The 16,313-nt window shown below is 35.3% G+C and overlaps 1 protein-coding gene across 1 annotated transcript in view; it reads right to left on the bottom strand.

The window, feature by feature from the left end:
• The window catches only part of Ltn1 (E3 ubiquitin-protein ligase listerin), a 264,614-nt gene that overhangs the window by 135,835 nt on the left and 112,466 nt on the right, over positions 1–16,313 (bottom strand). The window contains exon 11 of the mRNA XM_090378100.1: positions 12,420–12,648. Within this exon, the coding sequence (XP_090234226.1) occupies positions 12,420–12,648 (229 nt within the window). The remainder of the gene's footprint in view (positions 1–12,419; positions 12,649–16,313) is intronic.

Here is a 16,313-nt window from a genome sequence, read left to right on the forward strand (position 1 = left end):
TGTACATTATTAAATGAGATTGTTTATCAGCACAATATGCTTACAAACATTAGCTTACCTAGGATTTTTCTGTCTGCAGATTTCCATTTGGATTGCTCTTAGATATCAACTGATTATGTATGCTTCAAGAAAAAGTATTGTTGCAGACTTTGCTCCATTCAGAAATGCTGTCAAAGCTTTTTTCAATAGCACTGCTGTGTAAACTTGGCTGTCAAAGACATTTCTAAACCTCCAGCAGAAAGTGATCTGGACTCCATTTTTTTTTTTTTTTTTCACCTGGCTGAATAATCTCCCATACTTAGGACTGATATGAGGAACTGTTAAAATCCGAAGACAATGTACACATTTAAAATAAATAACATTTATTTTAGTCCCAAGTCACATTTAAAAGAAATGTGATATCCCAAGTCACATTTAAAAGAAATGTGACTTGGGACATCAATTCTTTCTTTTTTCATAAAAGCATCTGATAGGATCTTACACTAAAACTGACAGAACTGATGTATGAAGGCATTTACTGCTTCATCTACTTCATTATCTTTACCAAAACCAAAACGTACTGGAAAAAACTTGTCATAAAAAAAAAAAAAAAAAAAAATTTCTAATCTGAAAATGATGCACTGCCAATTTATGAATTTATGCTACCTTGGCATTTATAAGAATATTTTCAATGGGAACCTCTTTACCATGTAGTCCACATGCAACAATAAAGTACCTCTCCCTGAACAAAAGAGCAGAATCTTCTCTTGTTTCAGACTCTCTATGCCCATAGCAGAAGAAATGCCATGACTAATTCAGAATTGTCCTTCTGATTCAGTCTGGAAATTTTCCACTCCCAAAATGGAAGTGGAATATTGAAAACTTCTGGTATAATAAATTTACACATAAACTTCTACAACATATCTAGGAGTAATGACCTCAATAAATGGATGCAAAGTACGACAGATTGAAAAGTGATGTTTGGATTTTAAAATGTTGGAATAACATTTAAAAGAAATGTGCAAAATGCTTTATTCGTGCCAAAGGAAAGAAACATGAACAGACTTTCTGAATGAGCAAGGATAACAAGCCTAGACCTATCAGCCTGCTTGGCTTGGATTGTATTCAATACTTTTGCAATTCAGAAGTTAATTTTTCTTGAGTTCATCAAATTGATGAACTCAAGAAACTTCTGGATCACGAACTGGACTTTAATGAGTGTCACTAGCACTCACTTGTACTTTTTAAATTTTGTAACTCTGAAAAGTGCTCATATAGATTTTCTCACAGTTCTGACCTCTTTTTCAAATAGACTTATGAAAGATGGTCACTTCGACTGGTCCAGTTAAACAAACAAAGACAGCCAACGTTTACAACGTTTACACACGGGCTTCAAAATCTTTTTTTTTTTTTTTTTTTTTTTTTTACTTTGGTAGCATGCACCAATTGAAATTGTTTAAATCTATTTTTCCTTTTAGCACTTCTTTCTAGTTACAAGTAAATTTTCGCCAAATATCCATCCAATTTCATAGGAAAGCATGCAGCCCCCTTTTCAGCACACAAATTAATAAAATCACAAGGACAACCTATTACCACCAAGTTCTCAGTCTGCTCTTCTAATTCCCTTGTTACTCCAATTTTTAAGCCTACCATAACAGGCACATCACAATGCACTAGACAATTTTTAAAGGACTCCCACATACTTACGGATTGTTCAGAAGAAGATGCCCACTATTGTATCCTGTTAGAGTTACTTTCTAATACTTGCACTGTGAGAAAGCTGCTTTGAATTTGACAACTTTTTTTTTTTTAATTATGAGAGGTCACCACAATGGGATATATATAATAACCACATTTTTTTTTATGGAATTTCACTTATCAGGAAACATATTTCTGAACATTCCTTTCTGAAAAACTAAGTACTACATGCTGTCCTTATGCTTATTTGTTTTCAAATGTTTGATTAAATTGTTTCCTGCTACTTGAAATCAAAAATCACATTTACATGCAGAATAAAAGGCAATGTGTTCCTTTTCAGATTGTACATTACGTGGAAAATTTTATGTGTATATCTTCTGAAATTTTATGTTTTTTTTTTTTTTTTTTTTTTTTTTTGGCATCTTACTTGAAAGGTATTATTAATTAGCTTCACACCATGCTAGAACTGAAACAATAAAAATCCGACATTTTTATTGTTTCTGTAGAATAGCAACCCGGTGGCCAATTCACTAATGAAAATAAGCAGAAATGCACAGAATTTTTTAAAAATTCCAATTTTAATGCAGTTTTACTTTTTTTTCCCCAAAAAGAAAAAGATTACGAAACTCTCTGTAGCCAATCATATTACAATGGTGCGAAAGAGACAAAATGAGTAAAAAAAAGATGGATTCCCCTTCAAAGTCCACAGAATTTTCAGTTATGCATTGCTATGATTTCCAATCTACCAATCTATACAGAGGGATATTAAAGGTAACCATAATGATGCACTTGCTCCTCTTTGGCTGTAGCAGTTGCCTAAATAGACTTTAATTAAACTTTTCAGAGTCCTGTAACACACCCTCAATATCATCTTAACTTTACCACTAGTCATTTCACACCATATGCACTCAACATCTGTATAGGCTTGATCAGACCCTGGGAACTGTCTTTTCACTTTCAAGCAGCTTTTAATAAGCAGCACAAATCCCTTTTATTCCTCTCTGCTTCTCATGAAAACTGTGTACTCACCATAGTGAAATTTTTGATTCCCTATATCAGGATGGCAGCATGTTTCAGTTATTCCGCCAATATCAATGTTAGCTAATCTGACCAGAAGCTCAATTTCACTCATTTTATTTATAGCACTCCTGGAATCACAATATAAATGGGTTAAGATGCAAGTTTTTCTACTACATTAATAGCTATTTACCCAAGTCCAGCTCTGTGGAATGTAGCTGCCAGACACTGCGTTTAAATCATTGGCTCTTTCTAATGCTTTTTCTATTCATATAGTAGACTCTTTTGTTATAGAATTTTTGAAAGGACCGGCTCCAAAGAGCAATAGAAGTGAGACACACACACTTAACAGACTAGATCATGTGGGAAGAAGAAAAGAGTGCTAAATGCCGGAGTACTGTAATGGGAATTTACTACAGTAAAATATTGTTAATAAAAACTTCATTTATATAAAGTACTCATTTATATGAAGTACATACCATTCCCCTGCAAAATGACAGGCTTTTCTATGTAAATATATGTGTTTATTACAAAGTTCAGTTAATATGTATTACAAAGTTCGTTTTCACCCCGTGAGAAATATTGTTATTTTGTCCGTTTAATACAAATCTAAGCACAGCTGTTCGATTATTGCCCCTATTATTGCCTCTGGCCACCCCGTTCCCTGCTTCCCTGAAGGATGGCACTGACTTGTTAGATTTTTTATTTATTTTTTTTTGATTTGGTAGTTGTTGGCGCATCGGCTTCTGTGGCCATATTGCACCTCCCAAGGTTTTTGCAGTACTGTGATCCAAGCCCGAGGCCGGAATCGAACCGCGACCTTTGGGTTGCCGGGCAGGTACTTTACCCACTCGGCTAGCCCGGTCGGCGACTTGTTAGAAATTATTTTTGTGTAAACAAAACCTATTTATAGTAGCTACAACATAAGTGCATTCTGAAAAACAGCATGTTAATTTAACAAAAGAATAAAAACAGTTTTTCTGAGTTGTTTACATACACTCCCTTGCTCTTCATAGGATTAAGGTCAATTGCAATTGTTACACCAGTTCAAAGAATATTTTGCTACAGTATACAGTAATCTATTTTTTGTGCCATTTTATCTGAGCTGATGTCTTTTTCGGAACTTGTGTCATTAAATTAATTTAAAGTTTGTTTATATTAAACCTAATCTAGTAGTGTTATGGTTACAAAATGTAAACCAACTGAATTGATCCTGGAAATTAAACTGAAAATTACACAAGAGGCTGATAGGATTTAACTTAGCAAAACAGACATTGCAAAGGAATACAACATCCCTTTACCTACTTCGTCTACAATACTGAAAAACTGAAAAAAAAACTTGAACATCTGCGTCACACTGGAGAAATGATAAAAAAAAACAAAACAGGAAACGAATTCCTGGTTCAGAACACAAGGAGCTTGAAACAAAAAACATTTCGAGTGGTACTAACAAATGCGTGCATATAATTTGCCAATATCAGGTCCGATTTTGCAAGAAAAGGCAAATTATCTGGCTTAGTAACATGGAATTAGCAACTTCATACACAGCAGTGGCTAGCTCCAAAGATTTAAAGACAGGAATAACTTGGTTTTGCGAAATGTTTGCAGCAAGTCTGGATTAGTTGACAAGGAAAAGGCTACAGACTGGTTGTGTTCTGTACGGTCCATTCTTGAAAAATATGAGGCAGAGGATATTTTTAATCTTGATGAGACAGGTTTATTTTATAATCTGCTGTCAAACAAAACATTTGCTGTTCGAGGAGCGCAGTGCCATGGTGGAAAATTAAGTAAATAAAGACACTATTCTGTTATACTGCAATTCAAATGGCAATACAAAACTATGCCCACTGGTGACTGGTAAGTTTTCCAAGCCAAGATGTTTTAAAGAAGTTAACCAACTTCCCTCTGATTATGTGGCCAATAGAAGTGCTTGGCTTACAGTCAAAATTTTTCAGTCTTGGTTATGAAAAGTGGGCAGAAGAATGGCTTCAGAAAAAAGGAACCTTTTGATGATTCTAGATCGTTGTAGAGCCCATTCTGCCGAGACACTTAAGTTGACAAATATACGGCTGTTGTTTTTAACCTCCCATTACCATCTGTAGCAGAGTGGTCAGGAATGGGAGCAGTAGCACACACTCCTGACTGCTAAATACGATTGATCTGCCAACCCACACTGGACCAGCGTGGCAGATTATGGTCCATTTCCCTTTATGGTCCATTGACCGTGCAAATCGAGGGATGACTGTATATTTAAAATTCGTCGTGATCGAGCAAAATTAAAGCCGCAATCGACTGGTAGATCGTGATCGACTCGTTGGCCACCACTATTATAACGGAACATATGATGATGATGAAAGTAGGGCATTTTAATGATTTGAATTGGTAACTAATACAATTTACAAACCACGCTCACGACCTTTTATATGGCCTTAAGGTCATGCTCGTGACCTTAAAAATGAAATTTTAGAGATAATAGCTTAGTTATACAGCGAAAATTTCAACTTCCCAGATCTTGAAACGAATTACCAAAAAACAATGTGTATTGGATACACATTACAATATTTTCATGATACGATGGTGTCTCTGGAACTGATTAATATCGTAAAGCAGGGTACGCTGCATTGTATAGCTACACATGTGGTTTGGATGTGGTATTTATGAATGTTTAACATTCACTTTTTGCAATTAATGTTCATATTTTCGGTTTTGTTGATATTTGGGGGGGGGGGGGGGGACTTGTAAAGCGAGAACTGCCTGTACAAGGCTTTTGTTTTTATTATAATTATTTTATTTTATTAATTTAAATTTATTTTTTTATTTATTTTTTTATTTATTTTTGATATTATTATTATTTATTATTATTATTAGATATATAGTATGTGGCAAAAAAAAAAAATAATAAAGATAAAATTTTGACACCTTTGGGGGACCTTGTTACTACAAACCTTGTTATTACAAAACATGAAAATTTAGGTCCCTTGAACTTTGTATTAACAAGATTCTACTGTATACATGGAATTATAAAGTATCGCACAAATACTCTCAAGGAAGATGCCCATCAAACCTTTAGTTAATATTCTTAATCTGGATCCTATCAGAGATTTCTCTATCACCCACCTCCCCCCAGTTAATAGTTTCCCTAACTGTTTAGGCCTCCTCAATGGCGGCAGCAAATACCTCTTGCCCTACCCCCATTCAAGTGAATTCCATCCATACAAATAAATTTCTCTATCAACAAAGGTAGAAAAGGCTGAGAATATATTCCATTCACATGTTTTACAGTCATTGAGTTTCAAGTTATAGTCCCTCCTATCGTTGTTGTTATTTGGTTTTTAGGAGCATTAGCAACTAAGGCCATATTGCTCCGGGGATATGTGGTGATCATTCCCTGACCTTTCCGCATCCTCCGTATTTGGTGGCTCACGGGCTCGAACCCTGGTCTAATCAAGAAGCATGTGCTACACACTGCTGCTCCTGCCCACCTGGCTACGGAGGTGACCCCCCCTATCGTGTCTGGGTAGAATTGGAGACAATAATAATATTTTGGCTTATCTTGTAGCATTCCTTTATATTTCTTAATCAAGTCTTCAGTTCATTTTTGTTTTAGGTCATTAGTTCTCACCAGTATAACAATATGCACTTAATTTCTCCTAAGAACTGACAACTAGTTAGTAACATCAACTTTTTTTTTTTACAGGAGTTCTCATCTACCTTTCTGATTTGATTCAATAAATATTAAAAATTACATCTTGCATGAACTAATCATATGAATATTCAAAAAAATAAATTTTTGTGATCAAAAGTCAACTTCTAATCAAGTAATGTTCTTTGCATTAATATGTCACTGACAACATAAGTGGAAATTTCATCCTACACCCAGAAAAATGTATATCATATAAAAATAAATTTCAAATACTGTTGTATTCTTCGGTACCTTTCAAAAAAATTTCAAGAAATAGGGCAGTAGTAATAAACTCCATTTAATTTCAACTATTGTGGGGAGAGCTGCGGTCAAAGTCCCTATGATTATACTTAGATTTCCATTCGGTAAGATCCTGATCTTACATAAATTTGATATATGTTTATATTTTATATCTTAATTTTAATAGGTTTGGGAAGGAAGGATATGTGAAATGGTGGAAGAAAGCATGTTTATTTCTGGTTATCTAGATGAAGCTGCCACAGAGAATAGGCAATAGGGGCGACATAAAAGGAGAAAGGACATAAGCACTTTGCAAGTAAACCATGCTGTACACAAACATGAGAATTATAACCAATGGGCCAAGTAGTACCATATGAGGACATTCAAGCAAGGTGGGAGGCAGTAATGGAAAAATAGTGAAAACACGATAAAAGAGACCAAGCAATTCCGGATCATAACAAAAATACCTTTATTCTAGAATTGCAGACAACAATGGTAATGCGTCAAAATGGTAGATGAAAGGTGCCCTGAAGAGTTCACCCAGCAAGTGGCAGAGATAGGAAAACACCCAGTATTTCCATAGGAAAAGGGTCCTGGAAAGAGAATGTAATGTGCAAATCGAGAAACAAGTTAGCAAATGAAAGGAAAGAAAACAGAAAATAATTAAATTGTAAGAATGATCTATTGGCCAAGATGTGGCAGAAGTTTCGAAGGGGAAAACAGAAAAAAGAGAAAGTTATGTGAGGACCAAGGGTTGAGTTTGCCGAGATAGGCAGTAGTGCAGGATAGCGTGATGGAGAGAAGAAAAAGAGCAAAGTTTTAGGGGGAAAAATTGCACGAGTCACAAATACCCACTATACGTGGAAGAAGTTAGAAGTAAAGTCCACCAAGAAAACTTGCATAAGATGGGCAATGAATGCAGTGGCAGAGTAGTTTAAGAATATGACAAGCATGAGTATGATATGCATGAAAGCCCAGCTGACATAGAAGAGTGCCTGGAAATCTTTCACTGAATGAAGATGTTTCAGAGGAGCAAGCATTATGAAGACCAGCAAAAGTCGAGCAGACCAGAAAAATGGAGGTAGCTTTATGAGTATGCCTTGTCCAATATGCTCTGGAATCTAGAGACATGCCTTGGAATAGTTCACATTCTCAGAGAGAGTTCCAGCTAAGAGAAAAAGAAAGAAGATTGTCTGCAACGACCTTGAGAAGAAAACGAGAGGATTAGAAAAAGGAGACTTCCGCCGTAATCAGCTATAACTTATAACTTTTGACTAGACAAAAAGTAAGTCTCTAAGTAGAGATGCTGATTAAGTTATCCTTCCTAATGGCTCATATAAGTCTATAGAGTATGGCTGTACCATTAGAAGTAAGGAATAAAGGGGTGATTGATTGATTTAGCTGACGAAGTTAGGGATGATTTTACTTGAGAGTGAATGTGATGAAACAAGAGATGAAAGAGAGCAAAGGGTTTCTGTGAGGTAAAGGCATTGGATATGATTTTAAATACTGTAGTGGTTAACTGTAATTCTGATTTGCTAAACAAAAATAAGAAAATTATTTCAATTGGGAAAGGGAATTTTTTTTCAAGGCGTCAGTTACAGATGCTAAGAATGTGTAAATCAAGTCATATATAAAGTATGACGATTTATAAAATTTCTCTGGAAAGGAGAGAGTAGAGAAATACTGTTAATGTATAATTAGTTTAAGTCTGTATGATATTGTGATTAATTCATTTGAGGATTGAGAGTATTGTTATCTTGTGAGAAACACTGATGAAAATGGTTCACAGAGAAATGTTATAATTTTATCACATATATGCACGTATAAATATAGAACCTTTCATTCACCATTTCGATATGTTACCATTGTTGTCCACAAATCTAGAACAAAAGTTCTCCACTGGAGACCTCTCCATCTGTAGAGATTTCCACTCTCTCATATAGCGTAGTAGGGTTTTTCACATCTTTCCGTTATGATCTGGAATTGCTCAATCTCTTTCATCTCGTTTTCACTATGTTCCCAATGCTGCCTCCCACTTCCTTGCTTGAATGCCCTCACGCATTACTACTTGGCCCACGGTTACAATTCTCATGTTTACATACACAGTGGTTTACTTGCAAAATGCTTATATCTTTTCCCCTTTTTATGTTGCCCCATTACCTATTCTATGTGGTGGCGTTCCCCTCAATAATCAGAAATAAATATATTTTCTTCCACCATTTCACATATTCTTCCTTCCCAAACCTATTAAAATTAAAATATAAACATAATATCAAATTTATGTAAGACCTGGATCTTACAACCACATGCCAACACTTGCTGTAATATTTTGTGAACTGGTTATGGGATGCTTCTCACAATGCAGCAGATTGTGCCAGTGATGCTTACCACTTTGCACAACCACTGGAGCTGACTTTCACTTTTCACTTACACAATTTAATTAGGGAAATTATTTTTTTTTTTAGAGAAGGTAGTCTGCATGTGCAGACTATCTTCTCTAAAAAATGAGAAAAATACAGTTAACTTCATAAAAAATTAACTAATATAACTACGAATATTAACAACTTAAGGTGATTACATCATAAGCAAGCAGGGAAAAAAAAAATTTAGAAATATTCACATGCAACAGAGTTATGTGCTTTTGCAGGGCTGTATGTGAAAAAATTAGCAATTTTAACAACTTAGATTACAAAATTAAAGGAATAATAATAATAATAATAATAATAAAAAACTTCATTCCAAAGATGTGTGAATGAATAGAACTAATATGCAGGACACACACAACACTGCACTACATTGAATAATTTTTGGAATCATGAAATTATACATAGCCTGTTAGGAAGATCTTGTTTCCTTTGCAATGCCAAAAGACAAAAGATGGAATAAAGAAAGATTGTATTTGCTGAAGCACCATTTTGTCAGGAACCACAAAGCACTGATGTCCAAAACAACCAAGGGATATGGCATTTCAATAACCGTTAAACCTACCAAAGGGCTGGATTGAAAGGCTGTAGTCCCATGATATGCAAATCACTGATAATTGATTTTCTCTCTCTCTCTCAAGCTTTACTGCTAATAACTGCAAGATTCTGTATCAGAAATTGCAAAAGTTACATTATAAAATGGACAAAGCACACTGAACACTGCTAAAGATGTAAAGGAACAGGGATTATAATACAGTGCAACCTGAGATTCTCTAAGCAGTAGTAAGGCTGCTAGGATAGCACATGGATGACTATTATACTGGTTAAAATTCATAAATTTAACCAGTACAGAAAAAGTGGTAATTATCCCACTGTATTAATCAACAATCAGACTATACCTTGAATATTATATACAGGTCTCATTTCAGTAAAATATCAACTTACCAACAATATTCTTGTCAACACCAACCAGAAAATGTAACTTAATTTTTAAAGTAGTAAAATAATGACTGCTTATAAGAAAGAAGGAAAATGCTAAAAACCAGGAGACAGCATGTCATTTTGCAGGTTTCATCATCATCATCATCAGCCATTTTCAATCCACTGCAGGATGAAGGCCTCTCCAGCAACTTTCCAGTTCCTTCTGTTTTGAGCACTGGCCATCCATTTACTACTCAAAAACTCATGAATTTCATCTATCCATCTCCGCCTTTGTCTTCCAGGTTTTCTTCTAGCTCCTCTTGGGTACCATTCTGTTATTTTCTTAGTCCATCTGTCATCATGTCTTCTAGCTATGTGTCCTGCCCAAGACCATTTTAGTTCTTTAGTTTTGATAAGAATGTCCTTTACTTGAGTTTGCTGCCTAATCCATGTGTTTCTCTTCTTATCTAACAGTCTGATTCCCAATATAATTCGTTCCATTCTTCGCTGTGTAGTTCTTAGCTTCTCTTCCATTCTTTTGGTGAGTGCCCAAGTTTCACTTCCATAAGTCATGGCGGGGAGTATACATTGATTCATTATTTTACGTTTCAGACAAACTGGGATATTGCTCTTCAGTATGTGACTATATTTCCTGAATGCTATCCATCCAAAATTTATTCTTCTCTTGACTTCCAGCCATTTATCATTATTACAGCTAATAACTTGTCCCAGATAAGTATATGACTCCACCTTTTCAATTACTGCTCCTTCAATCATTATTTCCATTTCCGTGGCATACTTGTTCATCATTACTTTTGTTTTAGCCATATTCATCTTTAGTCCAAAATCCTTACTAACTGTGCATAACTGATTAAGATTTTCCTCTAATTCTTTGGGATCGTGGCTTATGACCACAATGTCATCTGCAAATCGTAAATGGTTTAGGTACTCTCCGTTCACATTGACTCCTTTCTGCGACCAGTCTAATCTTCTGAAAGCTTCCTCAAGGGCAGCAGTAAACAGCTTCGGAGATATTGTCTCCTTGTCGAACTCCTTTCTCGATTTTAAATTTCCTACTGTCTTTGTCTAGTCTAATAAAGGATGTAGCACTCTCATATATTTTCTTCAAAATCATAATATATGGAGTATCTATGCCTTGTCTTTCCAGTGCCCCAAACATTGCCTTATGCTGTATGGAGTCAAATGCCTTTTCATAATCCACAAATGCCAGGCATAATGGTGTTTTATATTCATTTGCTTTCTCCATTAGCTGTGATATTACATGAAGGTGATCCATAGTTGAGAATCCTGTCCTAAAGCCAGCTTGCTCTTTCGGTTGATTCTCATCAAGTATTCTTTCTAATCTGTTAGTAATGACCCTTGTGAACAACTTGTAGATATGGGATAACAAGCTAATTGGTCTATAATTTCCAATTTCTGATTTATCTCCTTTCTTATGCAGCAAAACTATGATTGCATTATTCCACTGCTTAGGCATCACACCTTTTCTAATGCACTTTGTGAAGAGCCTTGCCAGTTTTTGTGTTATGTCTCTTCCTCCCAATTTGCAGGTTTAGGGTCTCCAAAAATTAAAAATTAGAACGGATGGAAGAAAATTTTTTAGAAGTGAAAACCCTGGAATGTCAGTGAGATATGTCTCCTTGACTAGTTAATCTGTCACAAACTAAAATTAAAATTTCAGAGAGAGTAAAATGAATAAAATGAAGATTACTCAGTGAAGAATAAATAGAAATAACTGGGAAAGAATTCAGCTATTGATGCTTCATCCTTTCAAAGTGAAGGTATAAGGCATTCTAGCAGGCAAAGGGCAAACAGTGTTTCAATAATCCCTCAACCTAGAACAAGTTAAGTGACTGTAGCCCTGACACTATGGCAACAGAGTAAGCAAACAGAGTCATCACCAGTGAAACACTCAAAGCCAAGAAAAAGCGCAAAAGAAAATGTACAAACATAATATCTAAAGACCACCTCCAATAAGGATAAAATATGATTAGGACTTAAATGAAGGAGACTTCAAGGTGAACATCCATAGCTACAAACTTCAGAACACTTATTCAGACAGTACCATAAGCACATTCATAAGATTATTAACCAAGTGGTTTTAAAATAAATGATATGACACTGTGATACTATAATTTATTTATGGTATGGGAAAATGTTTGTGTTCTAATTCTGTTGTATTTATTCACAAAGAAACAACACATTCTGAAAATTTCCAATTGGACATGTGTATATATAAGCAATAAGGCATTTAGTATTATAATTAAGGATAGGTAAACATTTCACCAATTTCCATCTGATTAGCTCTTTTTACTTTTTAAAGATAAATCATAAATGAATAATACAATGGAATGGATCATAAGAGATTAATGGGAAAGGAAAGATTAATAAAATTAAAACAGCATTGAATACCTCCAAATAAAAATAAACCTCACCTTTATGTTCTGAAGAGGTAAAGCATATGCATAATGCTTTCCACATGGATTTCACTTCCACTGAGCTGTTTTCATCACCTCTAAGCATAGTATGCACTAAATCTGTTGCCAGAGAGATCATAGATTCACCAAGCTGAGGTTCTTGAAACCAGTTCTTAAAGGGTGATTTTAAATGGTAAGTTACAACTCCTTTCTGGAGAAGGAAATGTAGCAATACAGGATCTTTAATCTGGAAACAAATGTAAGCTTGACTGATTAAAAGTGAAACATGATCTTATTTATCATGTTATCATCACTGATCTCAAAAATTGTGAAAAAAACAAATCACCACTAAAGGAGAACTATGGAGAAAATAGTAATAGCTAAGTAGTAAAAATTAAACCCTTTCTTCTGAAAGACAGAAATTTAACCTAAAACTAACAGGTTTTTTTTTTTAGTAATTCATCTCTGAATAGCCTGGAATAATACAAAATGTATTTAACAATTTTGATATTTTTAAGCCTTGTCACCTAAACCAAACCTTGATATTAGCATTAGCAGAGGCATATGCTGCAAAAAAGCAAGCTTATACAGCATCAGCCAAAAAACAAAATTTCCTATTTCACCCATCCATTTGCTCCAACAGTTTGTCCAGTTCTTCCCTGAATTTATTGAAGCTATCAACTTCCACAACGGCAGATGGAAGTTTGTTCTAGCAATGAACTATTCACTGGCTAAAGGCAAATTTCCATACATCTATTCGACAAGTGTATTTCCTTGGTTTCAGTTTATGCCCCCTCAGGTTTGTAATGAGAAAGAGGAAGAATTCCCATCAGCATTGAGCCTGCTCAATCCATTCAAGGCCTTATACACCTCAATCAGATCACCTTGCAGGTGCCTAGTCTCCAGAAGCTGCAATTTGTAGAACCTAAGCCTTTTTTGGTAAGAGTACCCCACTGTTCCCCTACCAGCCTTGTTGCCCTTCTCTGTACTCATTCTAGCAACTTTACATCCGTCCTAAAATGAGGCTTCCAGACCTATATGCAATACTCAAGGTGTGGCCTGACCATTGCTTCCTTATCCCTGCTAGCAAAATTCCTGTATATTATTGACAAGATGCCAAGAGCTATTCTTGCAGACTGTCTGCACTGCTCAGAAAACTTCATATCTGACCACAGTTACCCCAAGGTCTCTTTCATTCTCCACTACCCCGAGTGTAACACCACATAGTTAGTACATTTCTCAGGGGTTACTGCTATCCATATGCAGTACTTAGCATTTGACAGTTAAACTTCAGTTGCCACTTCTCAGCCCATCTGCCCAACTTTTCTAGATCCTGTTGCAGTAGCATACAGTCATTGCTGTTATTAGCAACCCTGCCAACCTTTGTATCATCTGCAAACTTCAACATTAAGCTTGAATCAATATCAAATAAGCAATTTGATAAATTAACTTGGTGGGTAAATTCTCTTAAATGATGAATTATAATCAGCTTCTTATTTAAGTGGACAAACAGAAGAAATTTTTTATTTTCATACTTAGAAGGAATACTAATTTTAATGGATTAGCAGTAGCAGTATAGATACTAAGAAAACACCAGGGACAAAATAATAATTCTCTTATACAGGGTAATTCAAAAGTCTCCATACACAGGGAATAATGTTTATTTTTTTCTGTTCTTAGGTACCCTCCTAAAATGCCTTTGTTTAAAGAAGAGTGTATAAAAATCATTCTCGTGTTCGGATCAGGAAGCTGTCACAAGGTTGCAATGAAATTTAACATGAGACTTGGCAAGCACACATCACACACGACACTGTTGCCAAACTTACTGAGAAGTTCAGAAAGACAGACGAAGTGTTTCTGACCAAAAAGAAGTGGTCATCTACTAATATCCACCAATGAAGGCCCAACTGGCATGGTGTTGGCAGCATTTGCAAAGAGTCCCCCAAAAACACATATGCATCCGTATGTGTTTCCAAAGGAATGGCAACAATGTTGGGCATGTTTTGTGAATAAAGTGACCATTTTCCCTATGTATGGAGACTTTTGAATCACCCTGTATAATAATAATAAAAAAAAATAATCCTGCAAAACTTTTCAGTATTTTTCAAGAGCATTTTGAAGGAAATTGTAACTGAGTTTTTTAACCTTCTTTTGAGTAACAGAACATTTTGAAATTGGTGGAACACCAAATCTATGAACATATAAAAGTTATTTTGTTCATCTGCTTTGGGTACAAAACTAGAAACAAATTACTTCAAATTAATTACATCATGGGAATTTGGTTTTGGTAGATATATTGAGTATATTTTCTCTTTATTTTAACATATACCAAAGTATCAAAATGTAGATAGGTGCTAATTTATGGCAGAAAATTTTGCAGAACATTTGGGCAATCAATGCTCATGGAAACTGGTTGAGAAAACACTGCTCTTAGTACATTTGCTTGTATAACTTTCTAATCTAAACTTTCGGATTAAACAGGTATATTTATGTTTTTGAATGGAAAAGGAATTCAAGGATTTTCACACATCAGAGAAATGTTTGGTACAATTTTGGTATCAGAGTACTGCAGATGTGTTAAAGGCTTCAATTCTGCAAAATGCAGCATGTGGAGACTAAGCATAGCAAGGTGATCTGATTGAGGTGTTTAAGACTTTGAATGGATTTAGCAAGCTCAGTGTGGATGGGATTCTTCCTTTGTTCAGACTACATATGAGAGGACGTAAATTCAAATTAAGAAAAGACAGTTGTAGAATAGATAGTGCAGAAGTTTGCTTTTAGACAGCAGGTGGTTGACTGCTGGAACAAACTTTCATCTGTTGTTGTGGAAGTGGAAAGCGTGAATAAATTCAAGGAAGAACTAGACAACTATTGAAGAGGATGGATAGGTGAAATGGTATTTTTTTTTATTATTATTATTTTTTTTTTGTTAATGCTGTATAAGCTTGCATCCTTTGCCACTACTAATACTAATATATTACACAACTAGATTATACTCACTAGTAACTATAAATAGTGCATTATTATAATTTTTTTAATTTATTTATTTACTTTTCTCCTTTATAGGATTTTTTCCACCCCATGATGGGTACTGTTACCAAGTGCATGGGGAGCTGGTTGTGGTTGGTTACTATTATTATTGTCATTACTATTGATCAAGGAACTCTCTTAGTATCCAACAGCTTTTCAGAATTGTGGCTTTCTGAAGTTCCATGTATGAGGGGGTATCAAAAAGTTCATACCCTTACCTAGAATAATAGCCCTAGAAAGGTGAAACTTTAATACTTTTCTATGTACTCCCCTTGTATAGTAACACATTTCTCCCATCTATGGATCAGCTGTTTAATGCCTTGATCATAGAAGTCCACACTTTTTGCCTGAGACCACGATTCCATTTCATTGATGACTTCCTGAGACGAATCAAAGCGGTGTCCATGCAATGGTTTCTTCATTTCTCGAAATAAGAAGTCTGATGGTGCTAGGTAAGGAGAATAGGGTGGGTGCTGCAATAGTTCGAAGCTGCAATGGGCAACAAAGTTGGGGGTGGCAACAACAGTGTGAACAGGTGCATTGTCTGACAGAAGGTGGACACCTTTGGTCAACATTCAATGCCTTTTCACCATAAAAGCATTGCATTAACTTTTTCAAAAGATTTCTGTAGTATTTCATATTTTCATATTCTCTAGTAAGTGTGGAACAATGAGGTAGATCTGTCAGGATAACCCCTTTTCTATCCAAAAACACAGACATCGCCACCTTCGCAGATGGAGCAGCCGTTGCCTTTTTTTGGGAGGTGGGGAGGAGGTGTGCTTCTACTGCTTTGACATGTCTTCAGTCTCCAGTTCGTGCTGGTACACCTAGCATTCGTTGTTTGTCACCAACCGATCAAAAAAAGTTCTCAACATTAACATT

Source organism: Mastigoproctus giganteus, chromosome 7, assembly GCF_048544385.1.
Source record: "Mastigoproctus giganteus isolate SK-2022 chromosome 7, ASM4854438v1, whole genome shotgun sequence".
Classification (NCBI taxonomy): Eukaryota; Metazoa; Arthropoda; class Arachnida; order Uropygi; family Thelyphonidae; genus Mastigoproctus; species Mastigoproctus giganteus.